The sequence below is a fragment of the Podarcis liolepis genome, assembly GCF_965112155.1.
Source record: "Podarcis liolepis genome assembly, chromosome: 7".
Taxonomy (NCBI): Eukaryota; Metazoa; Chordata; class Lepidosauria; order Squamata; family Lacertidae; genus Podarcis; species Podarcis liolepis.
Window position 1 is genome coordinate 37,210,649 of NC_139561.1, and position 18,488 is coordinate 37,229,136.

Consider the following 18,488-nt stretch of genomic DNA (forward strand, 5'->3'; position numbering starts at 1 on the left):
AAATTTGTTAAAACAACAGAAGACCGCGGGTGAAAATTCGAAGGAGGAGCGTTAGATTGGAGGCAACACTAAGTAAAACCCCGCTTTAGGGTGCTCTAGCCAGCTCAGACTGGTTCCCACGTTCAAGGGGTTACAAAGGCTTCCCTTCAGATGCCCGCCTGCGAGCCAGCCTACCCCCTTCCTCTCTATCAATAGAAAGTCTGCTGCATACATACACGTGTATTACACTCTCTTCATTTCCCCTCGCCTGGCGGCCCGGCAAGCTCAGAGGAGCGAACCCCAACCGCACTGCCGAAAGTTCTGGCTGCGGTGCGTAATAGACCCATGGTCCCCATTCACACGTGCACTTGTCTCTCACCCACCCCCCCCCCCGCGGCTCCCCTACTCTGCGCACGTGCGCTTCGGTTTCCTCTCTCCCCCTCAACCTTCGGCCAAGGAGCGCGCGCGGGAGGGCGGGGCGGGAGAGAAGCGAGCGGGCCCTGGCTCCTTTGGACGCGCGCGCGAGGTAACCCTCCTCGGCGGTGTGCAGCTGAAGGGAGCGAGAAAAAAAAAAGGGGGGGGCAGTACTGCCAGAGAGACCCCACCACCAAGTCCCCCCTTCGGCCTCATTCAAGTTGGGCGGTGCCAAGAGCAGCCGCCACCGTCGCCCCTCTTTTGGAGCACTTTTGGGGCGTGTGTGTGCTTGGAGACAGCGAAGCTGCCTGCCCCGCGACCCTCCCTCTCCGCAGCTATCCGGGGCTCCTTTTCTTTGGCGCCTTCTTTCTCCCCTCACGAGTTCCTCTGCCCTTTCTCTCTGTACACACACACACACACACACACACACACACACACACAGTCACTTCCAGAAGAGGGGAAGGGAAAAGAAAGAGACACATACAGAGAAAGAGAGAGAGAGAGACCCTTGCGCCGGCTGCCTCGGCGGCGGAGCGCGCGCCCGCCCGCGCGCCCGGTCGCCGTTCCCCCCTCTCCTGAGGCAGGCGGGAGGAGGGGGCCCGAGAGAGAAGCCGAGAGAGTGAGAGAGAGCCGCTGCTTCTGCTTCTTTCTCTCCTCAGAGCCGGGCGCGTGGCTTCTTTGTGTGGTGCAGCTGGTTCTGGAGACAGAGAGAGAGAGAGAGAGAGGCAAAACCCGGGGGCTTGCCATTGGAGGGGGTGGGGACAGAGAGAGAGAGGACTGAGAGAAAGCTTTCGCCCCACTTCTCCAGAGGCGCGAGAGGCTCCCCCTTCTTGCTCCCCCCTCACCTTCGCCTCACCTGTGCCTCTCCTTCCCCGCCTTCGGCTCACCTGCCGCTCTGCCCCCTCCCCTCCCCCGTCTCTATCATCCCATCCCTTGTTTGTTTTTGTCCCCCCCCTTCTCTTTCTCCCTCCTCTTCCCTCCCTCCTTGTCCTCCAGGAAGCTTCGCCTCTTTCCACTTCTCGCAGATTCCCAAACAACTTGAGCAACGTTCTTCCCTCCAAACCCGGGCACTTTTTAATTTTTATTTTATTTGGAAGGTGGATCTATTGAGAGCCTCTCAGAACTTCACCCCTTTTTGGACCACACGGACCTCCTCTCTTTAACTCTTCTTCCATCCAACACCCCCTTCCTTCCCCACCCCCCTGCCCCAAACAACCCCCCCCCCCCAATCCCTTCAACATGGATGTAAGATTTTATCCTGCTGCATCTGGAAGCTCCCTTCCTGGAGACCCTTCCAATCTGGACTTTGCCCAGTGTTTGGGTTACTACAACTACAACAAGGTGACTACTTCTTTAATTCCTCCCCATTTTTCTTGTTTTATACCTTTGTTTCTGGTGTGCCTCTCTAGTTTTCCTCATAATATTGTGCCTGGTGGTGCTCTGTTTTGCGGTAGTATATTTTTGTTTTTGTTCTGGGGGGTAGGTGGAACGAGGGGGAAAAGGCACTGCAACTGCTGAAACTTTCTTTCCCTGATGTTAAATAGGGCAGCAATTTTTTAATCAAAACTTTCTCAAGTGTTCTCTCCAACGCTACCGCCTCGCTGCTCCTTTCCATGGCCTGTACAAAAAGCCATCTCTGGCTCCTGTTGTTGTTGCTGTTGTTGTTGTTACTACTCCCCCTCCCCAACTTTGGAAGGATAATCCCTTATCATTTTCTCACAATTCTTTTGAAATAAAGCACAGTTTCCCTTGTAAACACACACATACAAATGTAGGGCTTGTGGAATAGCTACTATTTCATTGGCCGTGGGGAAATTGCTGATGAAGGGAAAGAGTGTGCATGGTGTATCCGGGCAAAAATGGGCTTGTGCAGTTTGCAAAGATGCTGCTTTCTGCTTTACTTGGAATCCCTGGAACAATGGGCAGTTTTTGCTGAGGCTCTAAGAAGTACTTTGGGAATTGCAGCCAGTGAGCAGCTGCCACTATTGTCTGTCTGTCTTTCTTTCTTTCTTTCTTTCTTTCTTTCTTTCTTTCTTTCTTTCTTTCTTTCTTTTAGTTTGTTGTATTGTATTTATTTTTAAACATATCTGTTTTTTTAAGGTCAGATCTGTTTCTTTTCTTACAGTCCTTGGTATTTAGAGTATGATAAAATGCTGATCAGAGACTGTGCATTGCTGCCCACTCCCCCCCCAACTCATTTGGGTCCCACTTTTTTCACATTCCGCCACAGTTAAGACATTAACTAAGGCATTAGTTCTGACAAAGCATGCTTGTGTGGAGTTTTATTGAAATCCGTGGGATCCACATCCCAGAAAAAAAATGTGTTTAGGATCTGGGTGACAAAGGTCATTCCAAGTGGGAATTAGTTCAGTGGATGCATGATTCCTTGCCTGCTAACATTACAAAGCAAGCGAATTGTTTCATTTGACTTGTTTGTCTGCCGGAGAAGCTGTTGGTACTACTTAGCTCCATGGCTTATTTACATCTTTCTTGTGGCAGTTTATAGATGAGAAGGCAGATGTAGCAGCAGCAGCAGTGAGCAGAAGAGAAGGGCACTCCCTACCCTAAATGCATTTTACAAATAATAATAAAAAATGTTTCAACCACAGCTAGTCTGTTTTTGCCAACAACCGGGAAGGAACAGGGAAATGCAAACTTAAAGAGAGACATGGTGACTCATGCTATTCTGAAAGGGACTTCACTGTTTGCATTAGGCTGTGTCAATAGCTCACGGAGTTATTAGCACGGGGCCTTCATACATGTATATAAAGATCCCTTTCACAGCTAGCTGTCTCTCTCCACCACCACCACGCTGCATTTGCCCAGACTCTGGGGCCCCTTGTGAGATACTGCCTGTTGAGATACTGTGCAAATGGTTAACTGAATGAAGAATGTAATGATGATTACCTAGGTAATGCATGAGAAAAAGGAATTGGTCGGGGGTGGGAAGCCAGAATTTTCAAAACAATATCTGCGGTTATCAAAAGTTTCTTACTAGGGGATTGCTTGAAAAAAGGATGTCACCAAAGCAAGCTCTTCTTTTAAGAAGGCTCTGTTTTCGAATGTGCTTGGTCAGGCATGATGGTCATGTTGGATGGAAGCTGAACTGGTGTTTGCCTTGTCCCATGTAGCCATAGCATACCAATTCCTTTTCACCAAGGTTATGTTAAGCTGCTCCTGGAGAATGCATGCCTGAGCGTGCTCTTGGGAGATACACCACTGGGAATATGAGCACGCTGCTGCCTTGATAGTATGAAAAAAGAAAAAGAGAGAGAGAGGAGGGACTCAACACAAATTAGGGACTAGAGCATCACCTTTGATTTTTAAGAGTTTTCAGTGCTCTGAATAACTCTGCACAGTTGCTTGTTAGGGCAGCCAAATGTATAAAGTCGCCATCATTTAGAGAATGGCTAAATGTTTGCTGCACTTTGTATTAATTCATGAACATTTTTGAGCTAAACTATATACCAGCCATATTTTTTTGTTTGTTTATCCTTGGTGATAATGAAAAGACACTGTGTACATTCTTCTTCGTTTGCTATGTGCCTCTACAGAGTGTGCCTCTACAACATGTAAATAGCTCCAAAATTAGAAATTTGCAGAAGCAGACCAATTGTAGGTACCTTTTGAATAATGTTCCATTGTATCTTCAGCATCACGAGGAAGGAAAGTGTGAAACTGCTGTTGGATACCATTTCTTAGAACACCAATCTCCTCAAAACAAAACAAAACCAAAAAAACACTAAACTGGTAGGAAGCTATTAACTCTGTTGCACTTTTCCTATTGCTTTAATTAAGGTGGAGGATGGATATGACTTGGGCTGTGATCCTGAACACACTTTGAAATAAAGATCATTGAAATCAATAAACTTTGTAACAAAATGTGTTTAGGATCAGGATGTTAAGACGAAAATTTTATTGCACCTTTAAAAAGTAAGTCTGCTAACCTAGGGGTTCACTCTAGGGTAAACAGTTTGAAACCAGTGGTTGCAAATCTCATTCTGATTCATATAGTTTTAAACCACAGATGGTTGGGTGGTTGATGACTTGTTCAGATGAACCTTGCTTCTTTCTTTTGCTGAGCTCATCCAAGCTGCTCCTGGTTGCTTTGTCATCGAAAATGCCTTTGCATTAGTGTATTTTTACATACCTAGCTATAAGCTGACATTCGTAAGATGTGTATCCACCATTTGTAACAATGTTGCAGCAATGTTAGTAGTTGCATTAAAAATAAAAATCAGTATCTAAGGCAATAATACTGTGGTCCATAAGAACCAACTCCTAGGGGCCAATGTCTCTTTGGCCCACCCAATAAAATATTTGAGGGGGATGCCCCCCAAACTTGATGGGCATTGCCATTCAAATGGTGTATGTGTGCCACATCATGTGATCAATTGTGCAGGACAGGGGTTACCTGCCCCCCTCAATATTTTGTTCAAGTTGGCACTCCTGCTGTAGTCATTGCAAAGCTTAAGAACAGGCCAGCAGTATTGACTGGCAACGTAGTAGGGAGGACATTCTTCTACATATGGTTGAATACAATGGGCAATAACACAAAATACATCATTTGTGTGTGTCTAGAATAGCTCATGGGTTAGAGCAGGCTTCCTCAACATCAGCCCTCGGGATATTTTGAGACTACAGTTCCCATCATCCCTGACCACTGGTCCTGCTAGCTAGGGATCATGGGAGTTGTAGACCAAAAACATTTGGAGGGTGAGGCTGAGGAAGCCTGGGTTAGAGTAACTTCAGGAAAATCTGAATTTAATAGGATTTATTTAGAGTGAATGGTCTGAGGCTAGGCAATTGTGCAAGGCTTCATTGTATGTGTCCATAGTTTAGAAGTTTATGCTATTTGGGTTGCATATGGACTATTAGGGATTGAATGGCTTTGTCCTTGCCTCATCCTTGCTACATTTCTAGTGTACCATATTAAGACATTATAACGTGTAAATTCAGTCCTGTTTGATGGTAGGGTGAAGTTGATGGGGTTGTTCCAGAGTTACTGGTTTGAGAAGTTTGCATTTGCAGGTCCATCTGCAAACCAGTCAAATCTCATTAGGATTGGTGCTTCACCTGGTTTATAGCCAAATAAATACTGTTGTACCAATCTAGTAGGACAGATTTTTCTCTTCTCTCTCCCATGGACATATATATAGCAGGGAGCAGGGGGGAGCACAGGAACCTGCCTTACACAAGCCCGGACCTTTGTTTGTTCAAACCAGTATATTACACTTCTAACTAGCAATGGCTCTTCTGGGTCTGAGGCAGATGTTTTTTTCCACATTACCTGCTACTTGATCCTTCTAACTCAGAAGTGTGAAACCTGTGGCCCTCTAGATATGGCTGGACTACAATTCCCATCACCCCTGAGCATGCTGGCTGTGGCTGATGGGAACTGGAGTCCAATAACATCTGGACATCTGGTTACAAGTTTCCCAACCACATTTCTAGCTAGAGATGCCAGGGGCTCAACTTCTGACTTTGGCTTGCAAAACATGTGCCCTACCACCGAGGTGCATGCATACTACCTCTGAAGTATGTCCTCTTCCCTGGCACACACACTCTGTTGAGCTTTTGAGAATGTTTCCACCTGCAATATATTATTGTGCCACATGTTGTTAAAACTTCTCTGTTAAAGCTTGCTTTGGAACAATCATATTGAAGGGTGGCATATGAATCTATAAAACACATGAATGATGGTGGGTAGGGGGAGAGAAGCAGGTGGCACTGGGTTCTAAGTGTATTTCTCCCACCCTACAACTGATGATCAGTTAAGGGATAGTAGCAGACAGGCTGACACCCTATTCACTTGATCAACAATGCCACCATGAGTATGTTGGTGTCCTTTTGGGGACATTATGTCTTTGCTACCCCCCTCTCATACACTCTCAAACAACTGGGTTGATCTGGAAAAAGACTGTATGTGGCATAAGCTAAATTGCTGCATGCTGTGGGTTGTGGCACACTGCTTTCATAAATAGACAATTTTGGGGGGGAGGGAGAGGGAGAGCGATAATACAGATGATGTTTCACAAGACAAGGCACAGCAAATGAGTTTCTGCAGCTGCAGTTATCTAAAACATTCAATGCAAACACCACAGTTGGGTAAATAGATGGTACAGATAAAAGAAGGAGCAGATGGCCAATGGATGCTTGTATAGCTTGCAGTGCGAGGCTTGGCTATATCGCTACACTGTGGTGACCCTTTACCTGCTTACGCTCTGTAACCAGGAAGAACCATTTAATTTCCCCCACTTTCCTATCTATGCAACCTGCCTAAACTTTCACCCTGTGTAAGATGGAGAGCAACAGTTGCTATCCGTGTGGCATTGTTTCCTGGGGGTTGGGCTGCAGTACGACCTGTAGCTTTGTATATTCTGTATGATTGTACTCTTCCTACAGTAACAACTAGGATAGAACTGAAAGTGGGGCGTGATTTCCATGAATCCTTTTGGCTGGTGGGCGGGGTGGGGTGGAGAGGGGAAACAATAAGACTAAAATGTAGCATTTTCGCATTTCATCTGAAAAACATCAACATCTTTGTAATGATAGACTCTTGAGACTATTAGGCTAATTTTTCCACAGAAGATCTATGCAGTGCATTTACCTTGAATAGTGTGCACTCAATTTTAATATAGACTAGACTAGTTTGTCATCTCTCAGAATTTTTAGTCCTGCCAAAAGTGAGGTAAAGGGAGATAATATGAGTGTTTTGAGGTCAAACGTTGAACGTTACTGCATCTTTATCTGGGGCAGCTTTGAATAGTGTGTGATGAATTTCACTGAACTTTCTTCACTGAACTTTCCAGGAGACTTTTGTTAAGTTCTTCCTTATTTTTCCAGTAAAACGAACTGTGTATCATTTTATACCGCTTTTGGAAAGATAGCTTTAAATTGGTGTTTTATCAAACTGTGTTCTGGAGAACTTGGTGGCTTCCCTGGATGCTCATCAGAGGTTCTTCAATGAAACAATCAGTAATGGTGGATAGGTTTTCCTAGAAGTTAAGCTGCCCATCACTACTTAGGCTCTCTCTGTGATACACATTTAAATCAGTATCATGCCACTTTAAACAGGCATGGCTTCCCACAAAGGATCCTGAGAACCGTAGTTTGTTAAGGGCACTGAAAGTTGTTAGGAGACCCCTATTCTGCTCCCAGAGCTACACAATATAGAGTGGTTAATAATCTATCCCTTTGCCCAGAGAACTCTAGGAGTTGTAGCTCTGGGCTGGTATTTTTGCTTTGTTCAGTACTTATGTGTGCGTTGTTTTTTGCTTTTCTTGATAAATAAGTCTGCTGTCAAAATAGCTAAGGAGGTAAGCACAAGCTCCCTGTATTCTAACATGAAGAGAGGTGGCAACAATTCTGGCTTAAGCTAATATACCCCAGGGAAAATGTCACAAATACTTAACGATGCAAACAAGCCATGCGGGACCATGACATACTGCTGCGCACTTGGTAACTAGGTGTTGGTTACCACGCAGGAGGAGCATCAGCTGCTGGTGGTTGATTTTGTGAAATCGACAGGAAGCTACCTAAACACACTGAGAGGAATGCCAGTGCCTGCGACTGTAACTGTATGGACCTCTAAAGGTTCGTCTTTAATAGAGGAATTAGCTATCAGATCACACACACTGCCCTGGGCAAACATCTTGTTTCAGATGTGTACAAATGGCAACTCGATAGGAGTCTAGTGGCTCCTGTGTAACAGAACATCATATTGCAGGGTCAAGCTTTGTGGCTTTCACACCCATATCCTCAGCTGGCCATGTTTAATGTGATAGTGTTTGGTTATGCTATATAGCCTAAGGCAGGCTTCCTCAAACTCGGCCTTCCATATGTTTTTTGAGACTACATTTCCCATCATCCCTGACCACTGGTTCTGCTAGCTAAGGATCATGGGAGTTGTAGGCCAAACACATCTGGAGGGCCGAGGTTGAGGAAGCCTGGACTATGGTAGTGAAACCACCAAGAGTTTGAGCCAACACTATTGCAAAGTATTAGACCGAGTGCACAGTATAGCCAGCAAGTCATTCATATTTCCAAATGGTTTGGGGCTGATTCTTCTTGACTTGTTCTGACATGGTGCTGACTTGGTGCAGGAGCATAGGAAGTATTGTGATTTTAGATTTTTTAGTGTACGCAGCTTCCTTTTTATTTTGACAATATGTTAGAGATTGGTTCATTCTGATGATGTTACAATTTCTATTTTCTGCGGTGTGCTTTTTACTGATTTAAGCTTGGACATTTTGTGAACTGCATCAAATATGTTTGCCCAGAGAAGTCTATATACCAACCAAATAACTGTCATTTCCTGTCTTCTTTTTAAAGACTAACTAGATGTTCTACATAAAAAGGGACATTTTTCAGATTGCTTGTTGGCAGCTGTACTTTCTTTGTGTGGTGTTCAACATTTTGATCTACTGGATAGTGTTTGCTCTTGTGAAGCTGATATGAATTGGCTTTCAGGTTTGTTACCTGGTCTTATGAGTGCTCTGATGAGTAGTCATTGCATCGTGTTATTTCCAGACTCAAATTACATTCATTAGTAGCTAGCACAATGTTTCTCCAACTTCCAGAAGTTGGGTCCTTTGATAAAAACCTATGCTTTGGTCTCCGTGAAGTTGAAACAAACTATCTGTCCCCAGGTGACATGCATTCATTTTGCTTCTGAATATGAGAATTTGTAAACTGAGACATTACTGAAAACACTGGCACCCAAAGTGGAATGAAGTAGGATGTCTCTAAGCCACTGCCCTCTTAAAAACCTTGCAAAGGGAAGCCTTAAAACAAAGCAGTGACTCTTTTTCCCATGTCAGATTGCCAGTCACCCCCACAAATCTCATACACATCAGTTAGAGTCCAGTGCCATGAGATGGTTATTTTAACTTGTGCTCATAACTGCTGGGGGAATTATAAAGCTGTATCTAATGTCTGCTGGCGCAAGGAGTTTTGCACTAGCAGATGTTCAAGTTTTCATGTTGTGCAACATAATCCAATACAACAGTTGCTCTAGCAGAAACTCATTATTCAACAGATTGCACAATCTATTGTACAGCAAAAGTTACTAGCAACGTTCAACTTGTGCAAAACATTTTGCCAGCCAAACAGGTAGGACACTATAGGACTTTAACTTAGTGCTACATTACACACAAGCCTAAGACTCTGTGTGCATGAAGATGATATTCCTCCCTAGATTTTTGCACTCCCTTTCCAAGTGCACCTCCAAAGGGAATGTTATCAAGACATTATGAAGCTGAGCTGTTATTAATCACCAGTGAACTCAGTTTGTTCTGCTAGACTGATGCAGCTAATTTATTGAGATAGTATACACTGATTTGTCCAGTGCAACTCAGAATTCTTTCTTCCTGGCCAAGTGTCAGTGAGAGAGCCTTCTGCAGCTATTCGTCTATTCTGTTCTTCTAGTAAATAATTGACAAGCATCATGTCAACCATTAATAAAAACACAAATTTCTACTAGTCTGAGACTCTATACTGATTATCACTTCCATGGAAGGGGTTACCACCATTTTGAATATGGCTTTATTGAATTGTATTATTTTGATGAATTTGTTGCTGCTGTTTGCTTTATTTATATGCTATTGCATTTGATAGTGTAATGATTGCAATAGTTGGTGGTTGTTTTTTATTTAAAAAATGCTATTGTGATTAGTGTGAGCTACTTTGTTGGGAAAACAGAATACAAATATCAAATTAAATCAAAATATTTCATTATCAGTAGCACTTAACCTGTCCGTCTGTGTTGGATTTTATAACTGCTGGATTGGTTACATTTATTCATGGTTTTATTGAGTTGTCGTTTGTATACTTTAATTGTATCTTTTTTACTGTGCAGAGCAGGGGTAGATGCCTCTGAAAGAACAAAAAGTAAAGGAGAGAGTAGGGCATAATGTAGATACTTGGGGACCTAGTACCTCTGCATGAAAATGATCAAGGGTATAGTGGCAAGAGGCAGTGGTGTCATTGGAAGTGCATCATCGTCCCTAAAAAGGAGCCTCTTAGCAGGACTACAAACTTAGATGAAATAACTGGTGACTAGCATACATTCCAAAAGAATAGAAGGAAGTGGATGGTGATGATGATTATTATTACTAATTTAATGTATTGTCTGCCTTTCATCCAAAGCCCCTAGGGTGGTTTAAAACAATTTAAAATACAACATTAAAAATGATTTAAAACAAATTGCAATCACAAGGATGAGGTAGGTCCTAAAAGTATATATCTTAAAAGGCTGGATTAAAGAGGTGTATCTTCAGAATTCAATGAAAACCATACATTGAAAGTAACCAATACACCTCTGTGGGGAGGGAATTTCTTAACTTTGGCACTGCCACAGAGAGTGCACCCTCCTGGGCCAGCCCCCAAGCTTCTGCAGGCAGTGAAACTACCAAGAGAGGCCTTTTTGTTGATCTCAGCCCCAAGAGGGTCTGAAGGAAAGAAGGTCTTTCATATATTTTGGGTGGTATTCAACACTAGTCCTACTCAGAGTAAACCCACTGAAATTAATGAACCTAAGTTAGTGAACTTTGTTAACTTCAGTGAATAGGACCAGTGTTGAATGTGACCTTTTGGGCTTGAATCATTTAGGGCCTCAAACTAACATGAGCACCTTGAATTGGGCCCATAAGTGAACAGGTAGCCAACAGTGTTCGAAACTCCCATTGTTCTAGGCACATTTTGTGACAGGGAATTTCATTAGTGCAAGCAGTTTTTGAGCAGTAATGTGCCTAGGATTTCAGATTAAAACTGCAGAGTAGAAGGAAAGGAGGACCTTTTTCTGCCTCCCCACTTCTGAAGGCTGGAGAAGAGACCCTCTTAAGAATATTAGGGGTGCGGGTGGGGGAAGGACTAGACCATGTGAAAAATAAACATAATATTTTAGTTGCAGGTCATTCATTTTCAGCTTTGTATTCTTGTTATTAAAAAACATGCCTAAACATTCTGTTGTTGCGTCTATAACCTAGGTTTAAGGTGCCATTTAGCTCCTAGCTTTCATATCTCAATTTCTAACACTGGTAGCCAATGCAGATGATGATTCCAAGTAAGGCATGGAAGAAGAACTGGAGGAAAACATCATGAACAAACTAAACATATGAGTGAATCATTGCCTAACAATGGTTCAGAGACAACAAAGATGCTACATTGCTTGCTACACATACGCAGAAGCCATGAAAGACTTTCTGAAGAGGGTTCAATATCTTGCTTAAAACATTTGTGTGCCACTTCAAGGTGGCTGTGATCAGCCTGACCAGGAGCCAGTGAGGTTGTACCTCAGCTGGTTTTGGTGGGAGCCGCATTGGGATGTCCGTAAGAGGCCCTACTGACAGGACAGGTATGGATGGTGGGATCTCTGCCATTTGCATCTTTCCTGGATCGAATACCAGCTGCAGTCACTTAGCCCTAATTGAGGATTGGGTCAAGAGGCTTTTTGTGCTTTCTGTGGAATGCTGAACACAAAAGTGGTCCATGGTTGTGTCATTGGACAACAAATGGTATTTCTTCTCTGATATCATAGTGGAGCTTGCCCAGGACAACTGTCATGGCCCCCTCTGGTTGCCATCTCTGGTCCTGTACAGAAAGGGGTAGCCTTGGGCTAGGAAGCTCATTATGGAGTAGGATTTGTTAGAACTTGGAAAAATTAAAACCTATGAGCAACATTGGTTAAAGTACTCAAGTATTACCTTCATGAGAATTGTGATGTTTAAATGTCACCATGTTGGCACAAATTGACTGAATAGTTTTAGACCATTTTTAGGACATGTGTTGGCAGGTGATGCCTGCTACTTATGGCATCTGATGTACTGGGATATTTCGCAATTCTGGTCACCAAGGCTAGAAAAGCAACTACGGATCTCTCTATCAAATTGCGACCTTGTCAAAACTGGTTGTCTGCATAACTGCAGGTTGCAAAGAAACACTTGCTGTTGAGCTGTAGGTAGTAGGCCACTATACCCTTTTCCCCTGCCATGGAAATGTTACAAAATATGGCTTTCCAGTGGCTAGTAATCCTCACCCCAGACATAATGTTGGAGTTTGTTTAGACCAGGGATGGGGAACCTGTGGCCTTCCAGATGTTGTTGGACTGCAAGCCTCATCATGTCTGGTCATTGGTCATGCTGCTTGGGCTGGTGTGAATTGGAGTCAAACAATACCTACAGAACCACATGATCCTCATTTCTGGATTAGATGTATGGTAGGGGTATGAAGTCATTCTGCATACTTTGCTAAGATGGTATTCCTGGCAGCAACTCTTTGGTGAGTGTACTGTATGGACTGGCTGATGGTGCAACTTGATTCTAATACTTGCATGCAGTTTAAGCTTACCTTTAATTTGCAGAATGATGTAGTGAGCTTGTGCAAGGAACATTTTCCCCTCTAACTGTTAAGTACCATTTTGGGGGGGTTGATGGGGAATTACCACACGAAAAAGTTGCAAAAATAAAAATAAATTGCACTACATTGAAATATACCAGCTGTTCGACATTCTGCCTCTATCTTGAGCCCTTTTATGGTTTTGCTGATGGGAAACTAATTTTGGGCATTGGCTTTAGTTCAGTAGCTTTTTAAATAAACAACCCTTCTCCCCCTCTTAGTTATTGAGTCAATTACATGCCTTTTGCTGAAAATATTTAGCAGCCACCAAAGTTCTGAACAGTCTGTTAAACATCCTCAGCTTGCATGCTGCTAGCATGTGCACTTTAAAAATATTAAGTAGTGTGTTTTTATCTTATTGCTGCACTAAACTCCCCCACCTTGTTGGGTGCCTGTATGCTATGCCTTGGAAAAGGAAGTTTTCTGGCTGAATACACACCAGACATTTTAAACATAGTCTCCTCCAAAGAATCCTGGGAGATGTAGTTTGCTAAGGGTGTTAGGAATTATAGCTACATCTCCCACAATTCTTTGGGGGAAGCCATGTGCTTTAACTAAGGGACGCGGGTGGCACTGTGGGTTAAACCACAGAGCCTAGGGCAGGGGTGGGCAACCTAAGGCCCGGGGGCCGGATGCGGCCCAATCACCTTCTCAATCTGGCCAGCAGACGGTCAGTGGTTTTTACATGAGTAGAATGTGTGCTTTTATTTAAAATGCATCTCTGGGTTATTTGTGGGGCATAGGAATCTGTTCACCCCCCCCCATATAGTCTGGCCCACCACATGGTCTGAGGGACAGTGGACCGGCCCATGGTTGAAAAAGGTTGCTGACCCCTGGCCTAGGGCTTGCCGATCAGAAGGTCGGCAGTTCGAATCCCCGTGACAGGGTGAGCTCCCATTGTTCGGTCCCTGCTCCTGCCAGCCTAGCAGTTTGAAAGCACGAAGTGCAAGTAGATAAATACAGTGGTACCTCTGGTTAAGAACTTAATTCATTCTGGAGGTCCGTTCTTAACCTGAAACTGTTCTGAACCTGAGGTACCAATTTAGCTAATGGTTCCTCCCGCTGCCGCCACACCATGCCGCCACCGTGTGATTTCTGTTCTCATCCTGAAGCAACGTTCTTAACCTGAGGTACTATTTCTGGGTTAGCGGAGTCTGAAACCTGAAGCGTCTGTAATCTGAAGCATCTGTACCTGAGGTACCACTGTGGCGGGAAGGTAAACGGCGTTTCCGTGTGCTGCTCTGGTTCGCAAGAAGCGGCTTAGTCATGCTGGCCATGTGATCTGGAAGCTGTACGCTGGCTCCCTCGGCCAGTAAAGCGAGATGAGCGCCGCAACTCTAGAGTTGTCCGTGACTGGACTTAATGGTCAGGGGTCCCTTTACCTTTACTATGTGCTTTAACTGTATGGTGTGTACACAGCCTGTTTGGAGACAATGTGTGTGTTTTTCCATTTTCTGTTGAAAACATTCATCTGTTTGAAGAAAAAATAGTGCCCACATTTGACAGAAGCAGAGATACCTCCCCTCAAGGTTTTTAGTTCTTCCAGGTTCTGCTCTTTCCACTCATTTACCAGCTCTTCCTTTTCTTTGTGTTGCTTTTGCTTTTTGTGGCCGGGGGGGGGGGCGCTTTCTAACGTTTGCTCCTTTTCTTCTTCTTACTTGAGAACTGCTCATCTTATTCTAGCACCTCCAGGCAGGCAGTTCTGCCTACAGCTTGTATGATTGTGTGTGTATCCTATGCATTTGGCCAGAGGGGCTTTTAATTCTGATTTGTTGCCAGCACTGTGGTTGCAGCAGGATAGCTGATTTCATGTATTTGGTTATTTTGACTGATCACCCACCAGAACTACCTGAAAGCAGCTTTGCATTATTATGGATGCCACATGCAAACCTATTTAAATTGCTCTGGGTGGCAAGCATCATGGCTACAATCCTAATTCCACCTACTTGCAAGTAAGCCCCATTGAATTAAATAGACATAGTTAGAATTGCAATGCTAGTTACTTGCATGCTGATGTGGATGGTGTGGCTGGAATGATCTTAACACCAGTTGGAAACTTTCGTTTTAGCTTTTTTAATATAAAAAAATTAAAATTATATGCTGCCTTTTGGAGCATAGCCCACCAGGGGTCGTTCATGGTGTCATAAAAACACAGTCTAAAAATAATCAGAACTGACAGAGGCAGCAATGTTAACAGTTATTAAAAAGGCCAGTTGAGACAGAGACTAATATAGCAGCTAACAGAGCTATATTCTGTAAAATAGCTCTCTGTAACGTAGGAGGCTGCCTTAAACAGAATCAGACTATTGGGCCATCTTTCTCATTATTGTCTACATTGCCTGGCAGCAGCTCTTCAGGATTTCAGATAGGGCACATTCTCAGCCCTACCTGGAAATGCCAGGTATCGAAACTGGAACCTTCTGCCTTCAAAGCAGATGCTCTTCTACTGAGCTATGGTCCTTCCTCAAAAGAACTTGTTTAATAAAAGGCAGTTAAAAAGAAGAGATTAAGAAAAACCAGTGAGGCTATGCATCCCCAAAGAGGATGAGGAGTTCCAGAAAAGGTCCTGCCTTTCATGTCCACCAGCCAAATTGACTTTACAGGTGGGGCTTACATGAGCAGGATTGACAGGTATATTTGACATTGCACTGAATCACCTCAGTTCTTTTGTGCATGGCTGGATGCAAACAGGATGTCATAGAGAAGAATTTAAAGTGGACTTCATATTGAAGTTGCATAAGGAAGAATGATAGTGAATTTTGGAATGGGGAGAGCTCCAGAAATTGCCCGGTTGGAAGCAATGAGCCATGGGGCAGGGTGTTAGCCCTCATTACTGAAGATTGTGGTTCACTGTCTCACTACTTAGTGAGTAGGACTTAAATGAATCTGTGACAATCTCATATAAAGGACTTGGTCAAGGTAACTGTAAATCAGGAACACTGATTACCCATAATAAAAGCAACCCTGACAAAGGAGAATGTCTCTTAAAGCTTGCATTGCTGCAGTTAATCCTACATAAATTTTGATAGGTCATACATTAAATTGATAATGAGCTGTCCCCCATGAGCTCACAGTTATATCATATATTGAAGACAGAAAAAAACAAAGGGCCATTGACTGTCCACTTGTGGTTGTCCACAGGATACTTGCCTACCTATATGAACTGCTTAGAGGTTATGGGTGATTAAACAGTATTTAAATGCTTGAATAAATACCTCTGAAATGAGATCATGAACATATAACATGTTTAGTTTGCCTGGAGCAATCGTGTAGGTTACCTCAGCAGCCAGGGAGAACTCTTCTATTTTATCAGATAGAAAGTGAACACTGAGGTTTTATGGATCACAACAAATTGTCCTAGTTTCTAGGATAAAAATGGCTGATAGCCTTGGAAAAACAAGTGATTGAGTGCCATATTAACATCATAAAAGCTATGCAAGTGCATTATTTGTTGTACTTGGCCTTTATGAACAGCAGTTTGGGGTGATGCAGCCCACAGAGATGTGGTTGAAATAGAGGCAATAATTCATCTGCTTTGATGTTCTTATAAGGTCCAACTGTGAGCCAGGATATTTTCATAACTGTCTGAATTCTTATCACTACCTGATCAATGACATCACCAGAGTCTTTGCTGGTGGTCCCCTATGGCTCCGATACATGGCTTGTAACTATGAGATGCTGCACATTCAGTGTTGTGGGCCCCAGGCTGTACAAGTCTCTCCCAACTGAGATTAGAAAAGCACATTTCTTGCTGAACTTCAGGTGCATGAGAAAGACTTCATTATTTCAGCAGGCATGCTAAGGTAGTGTTTGGTTTTAAGATGAATTTGTATTTTTTATGTTTTGTAATTTTATACATGCCACTTGGAAATGCCAATAATTAAGTGGTATATAAATACCTTAAATAAATTTAAAATGAAGAAAAGGGAAAGTTGACAAAAGTTATAGCTAGTGGGGAAGCTCCCAACGCTTGTCTGTTCCAGCAACATTGTGTTGGTACCAATGTTAGAAACTGGGATAGAAAAGCTAGGAGCCAAATGGCTTCTGGGACCTGGGTTGTGGGTACCAAAACAGAATGTTTAGTTGCCTCGGGGGGAGGGCAGGGTTGGCAACACTTTTTATTATTTTGATAAGAATGAATTAATATGCAATTTACATAAGTGACACATTTTTAGCAGAAATTGTTAATACATGTTTAATTGGGTGTTTACAATAAAAATATTGGTACCATACTTCAGTTTTCGAAACACTCTACTCTTTATTGTTAAACTCCTTAACATATTGTCTATCCTTAACGTATACTTTGAGGCTTCAAAGCACATACATTTGAGTAATCCTGGAGTGTCAGCCAGGCACAAAAAAATGGCACCCAGACTTTTTGAGGTGCTTGTAAATGGAGAATTTCTGGGCACAAAATGCAGCTGGCACCCTACTAATTTTAAACCCTGGTTGGGATGGAAGAAGGTGTCAGAAAAGGAGGGATAGTTTGTCCAGTTCTAACAAGCTTGGGAGGCATTGAAGTGTTAAGCAAGACTAGGGGCTTCTCCAGACATCCTTTCCATTGTGCATTTGTGATTATCGGAGCTCATGCCACTATAGGGGCAGTCACACACGATGGCTTTCATTACTGTTTTCACCTGCAAAAGTTTTGGTGTCCACACTGCTTCCTTTCCAACCAGTGCATAGCTCGTAACTTCCTGCTGAAATCCCATTAACTTTTATGGCACAGATATTCTGGTTCATTTTTGCTGTAGTCCCTCCAGATAGCAATAATGTAGTAGCATCAGGGCAGCATCACGGGACAACTAATAAAGCAGACTAAATTCACAACTAATGCATTATTATTGTGTCAAGAATGTGTGGCAGAACTGCCTCCCCCCCCCCATAAACAAAAATGTTCTGGAGTTGTCTTTCAGATGAGAGACTGTGGTTGGGTAAGAGTTGTCCAACACTGGACAATACAGTGACCTCTTCAGTATCTGGGAGAGCTCCCAGGAGAGACTGGCAGTTCACTCTGCCACAACACTGTGAAGATCAGTGAGTGGTCCACAACACAGTTGTGTCTGCTTGAGATCATATTTGGGTAGCAGCAAAGAATTATCTGCAGTAATGGAGATGGGCTTGGGTGCTGGAGATCCATGAGCATTGTGCATACATTCTAGTTTATGAGTCCTCAGGAATCTTAGATTGTAGTCACCTTGAGTCCTATTCAGAGTAAATCCACTGAAGTTCATTAACTTATTAGTCATCCCTGTTAACTTAAATGGGTCTAATTTAAGTAGGACTAGCATTGAATACTTCTACCACCCTTATTCAATGCCTTCCAATCTTTTCTGAAACAATGAAACGAAAAAGGAAACAATATGCCGATGGTAGCAACTAAGAGTTTGTTTTTGGCTTCCTGGTTGTGAAGGTTCTGTAAGAAAAAACAATGAAATGAAAAGGAATGAAAATATATGCCCATGGCAGCAACTCAAGGGTTTATAGTAACCCTTGTGCTGCATAATGGTGTGATGGTACTTAAATTGTGCTGTGTACCATGTTTTTCTCCTCCCTTTTATCAAGTTAAGCAACTTCCTTTGCATTGAATAAATGCAGAGAAGCTGTTTTTAAGAAAGCAATTAATGTAGCAGAAACCAATGCACCCTGCTGTTGAAAATGATTTCCCTGCAATTTTCTTTAAGAAAAAAAGCACCAAC

The 18,488-nt window shown here is 43.1% G+C and overlaps 1 protein-coding gene across 1 annotated transcript in view; it reads left to right on the forward strand.

Moving 5' to 3' along the window:
• The first annotated feature begins 446 nt into the window (after nucleotides 1–446).
• Nucleotides 447–18,488, forward strand: part of TOX3 (TOX high mobility group box family member 3) — a 99,939-nt gene continuing 81,897 nt past the window's right edge. The window contains exon 1 of the mRNA XM_083513673.1: nucleotides 447–1,734. Within this exon, the coding sequence (XP_083369799.1) occupies nucleotides 1,633–1,734 (102 nt within the window). The 5' untranslated portion in view covers nucleotides 447–1,632. The remainder of the gene's footprint in view (nucleotides 1,735–18,488) is intronic.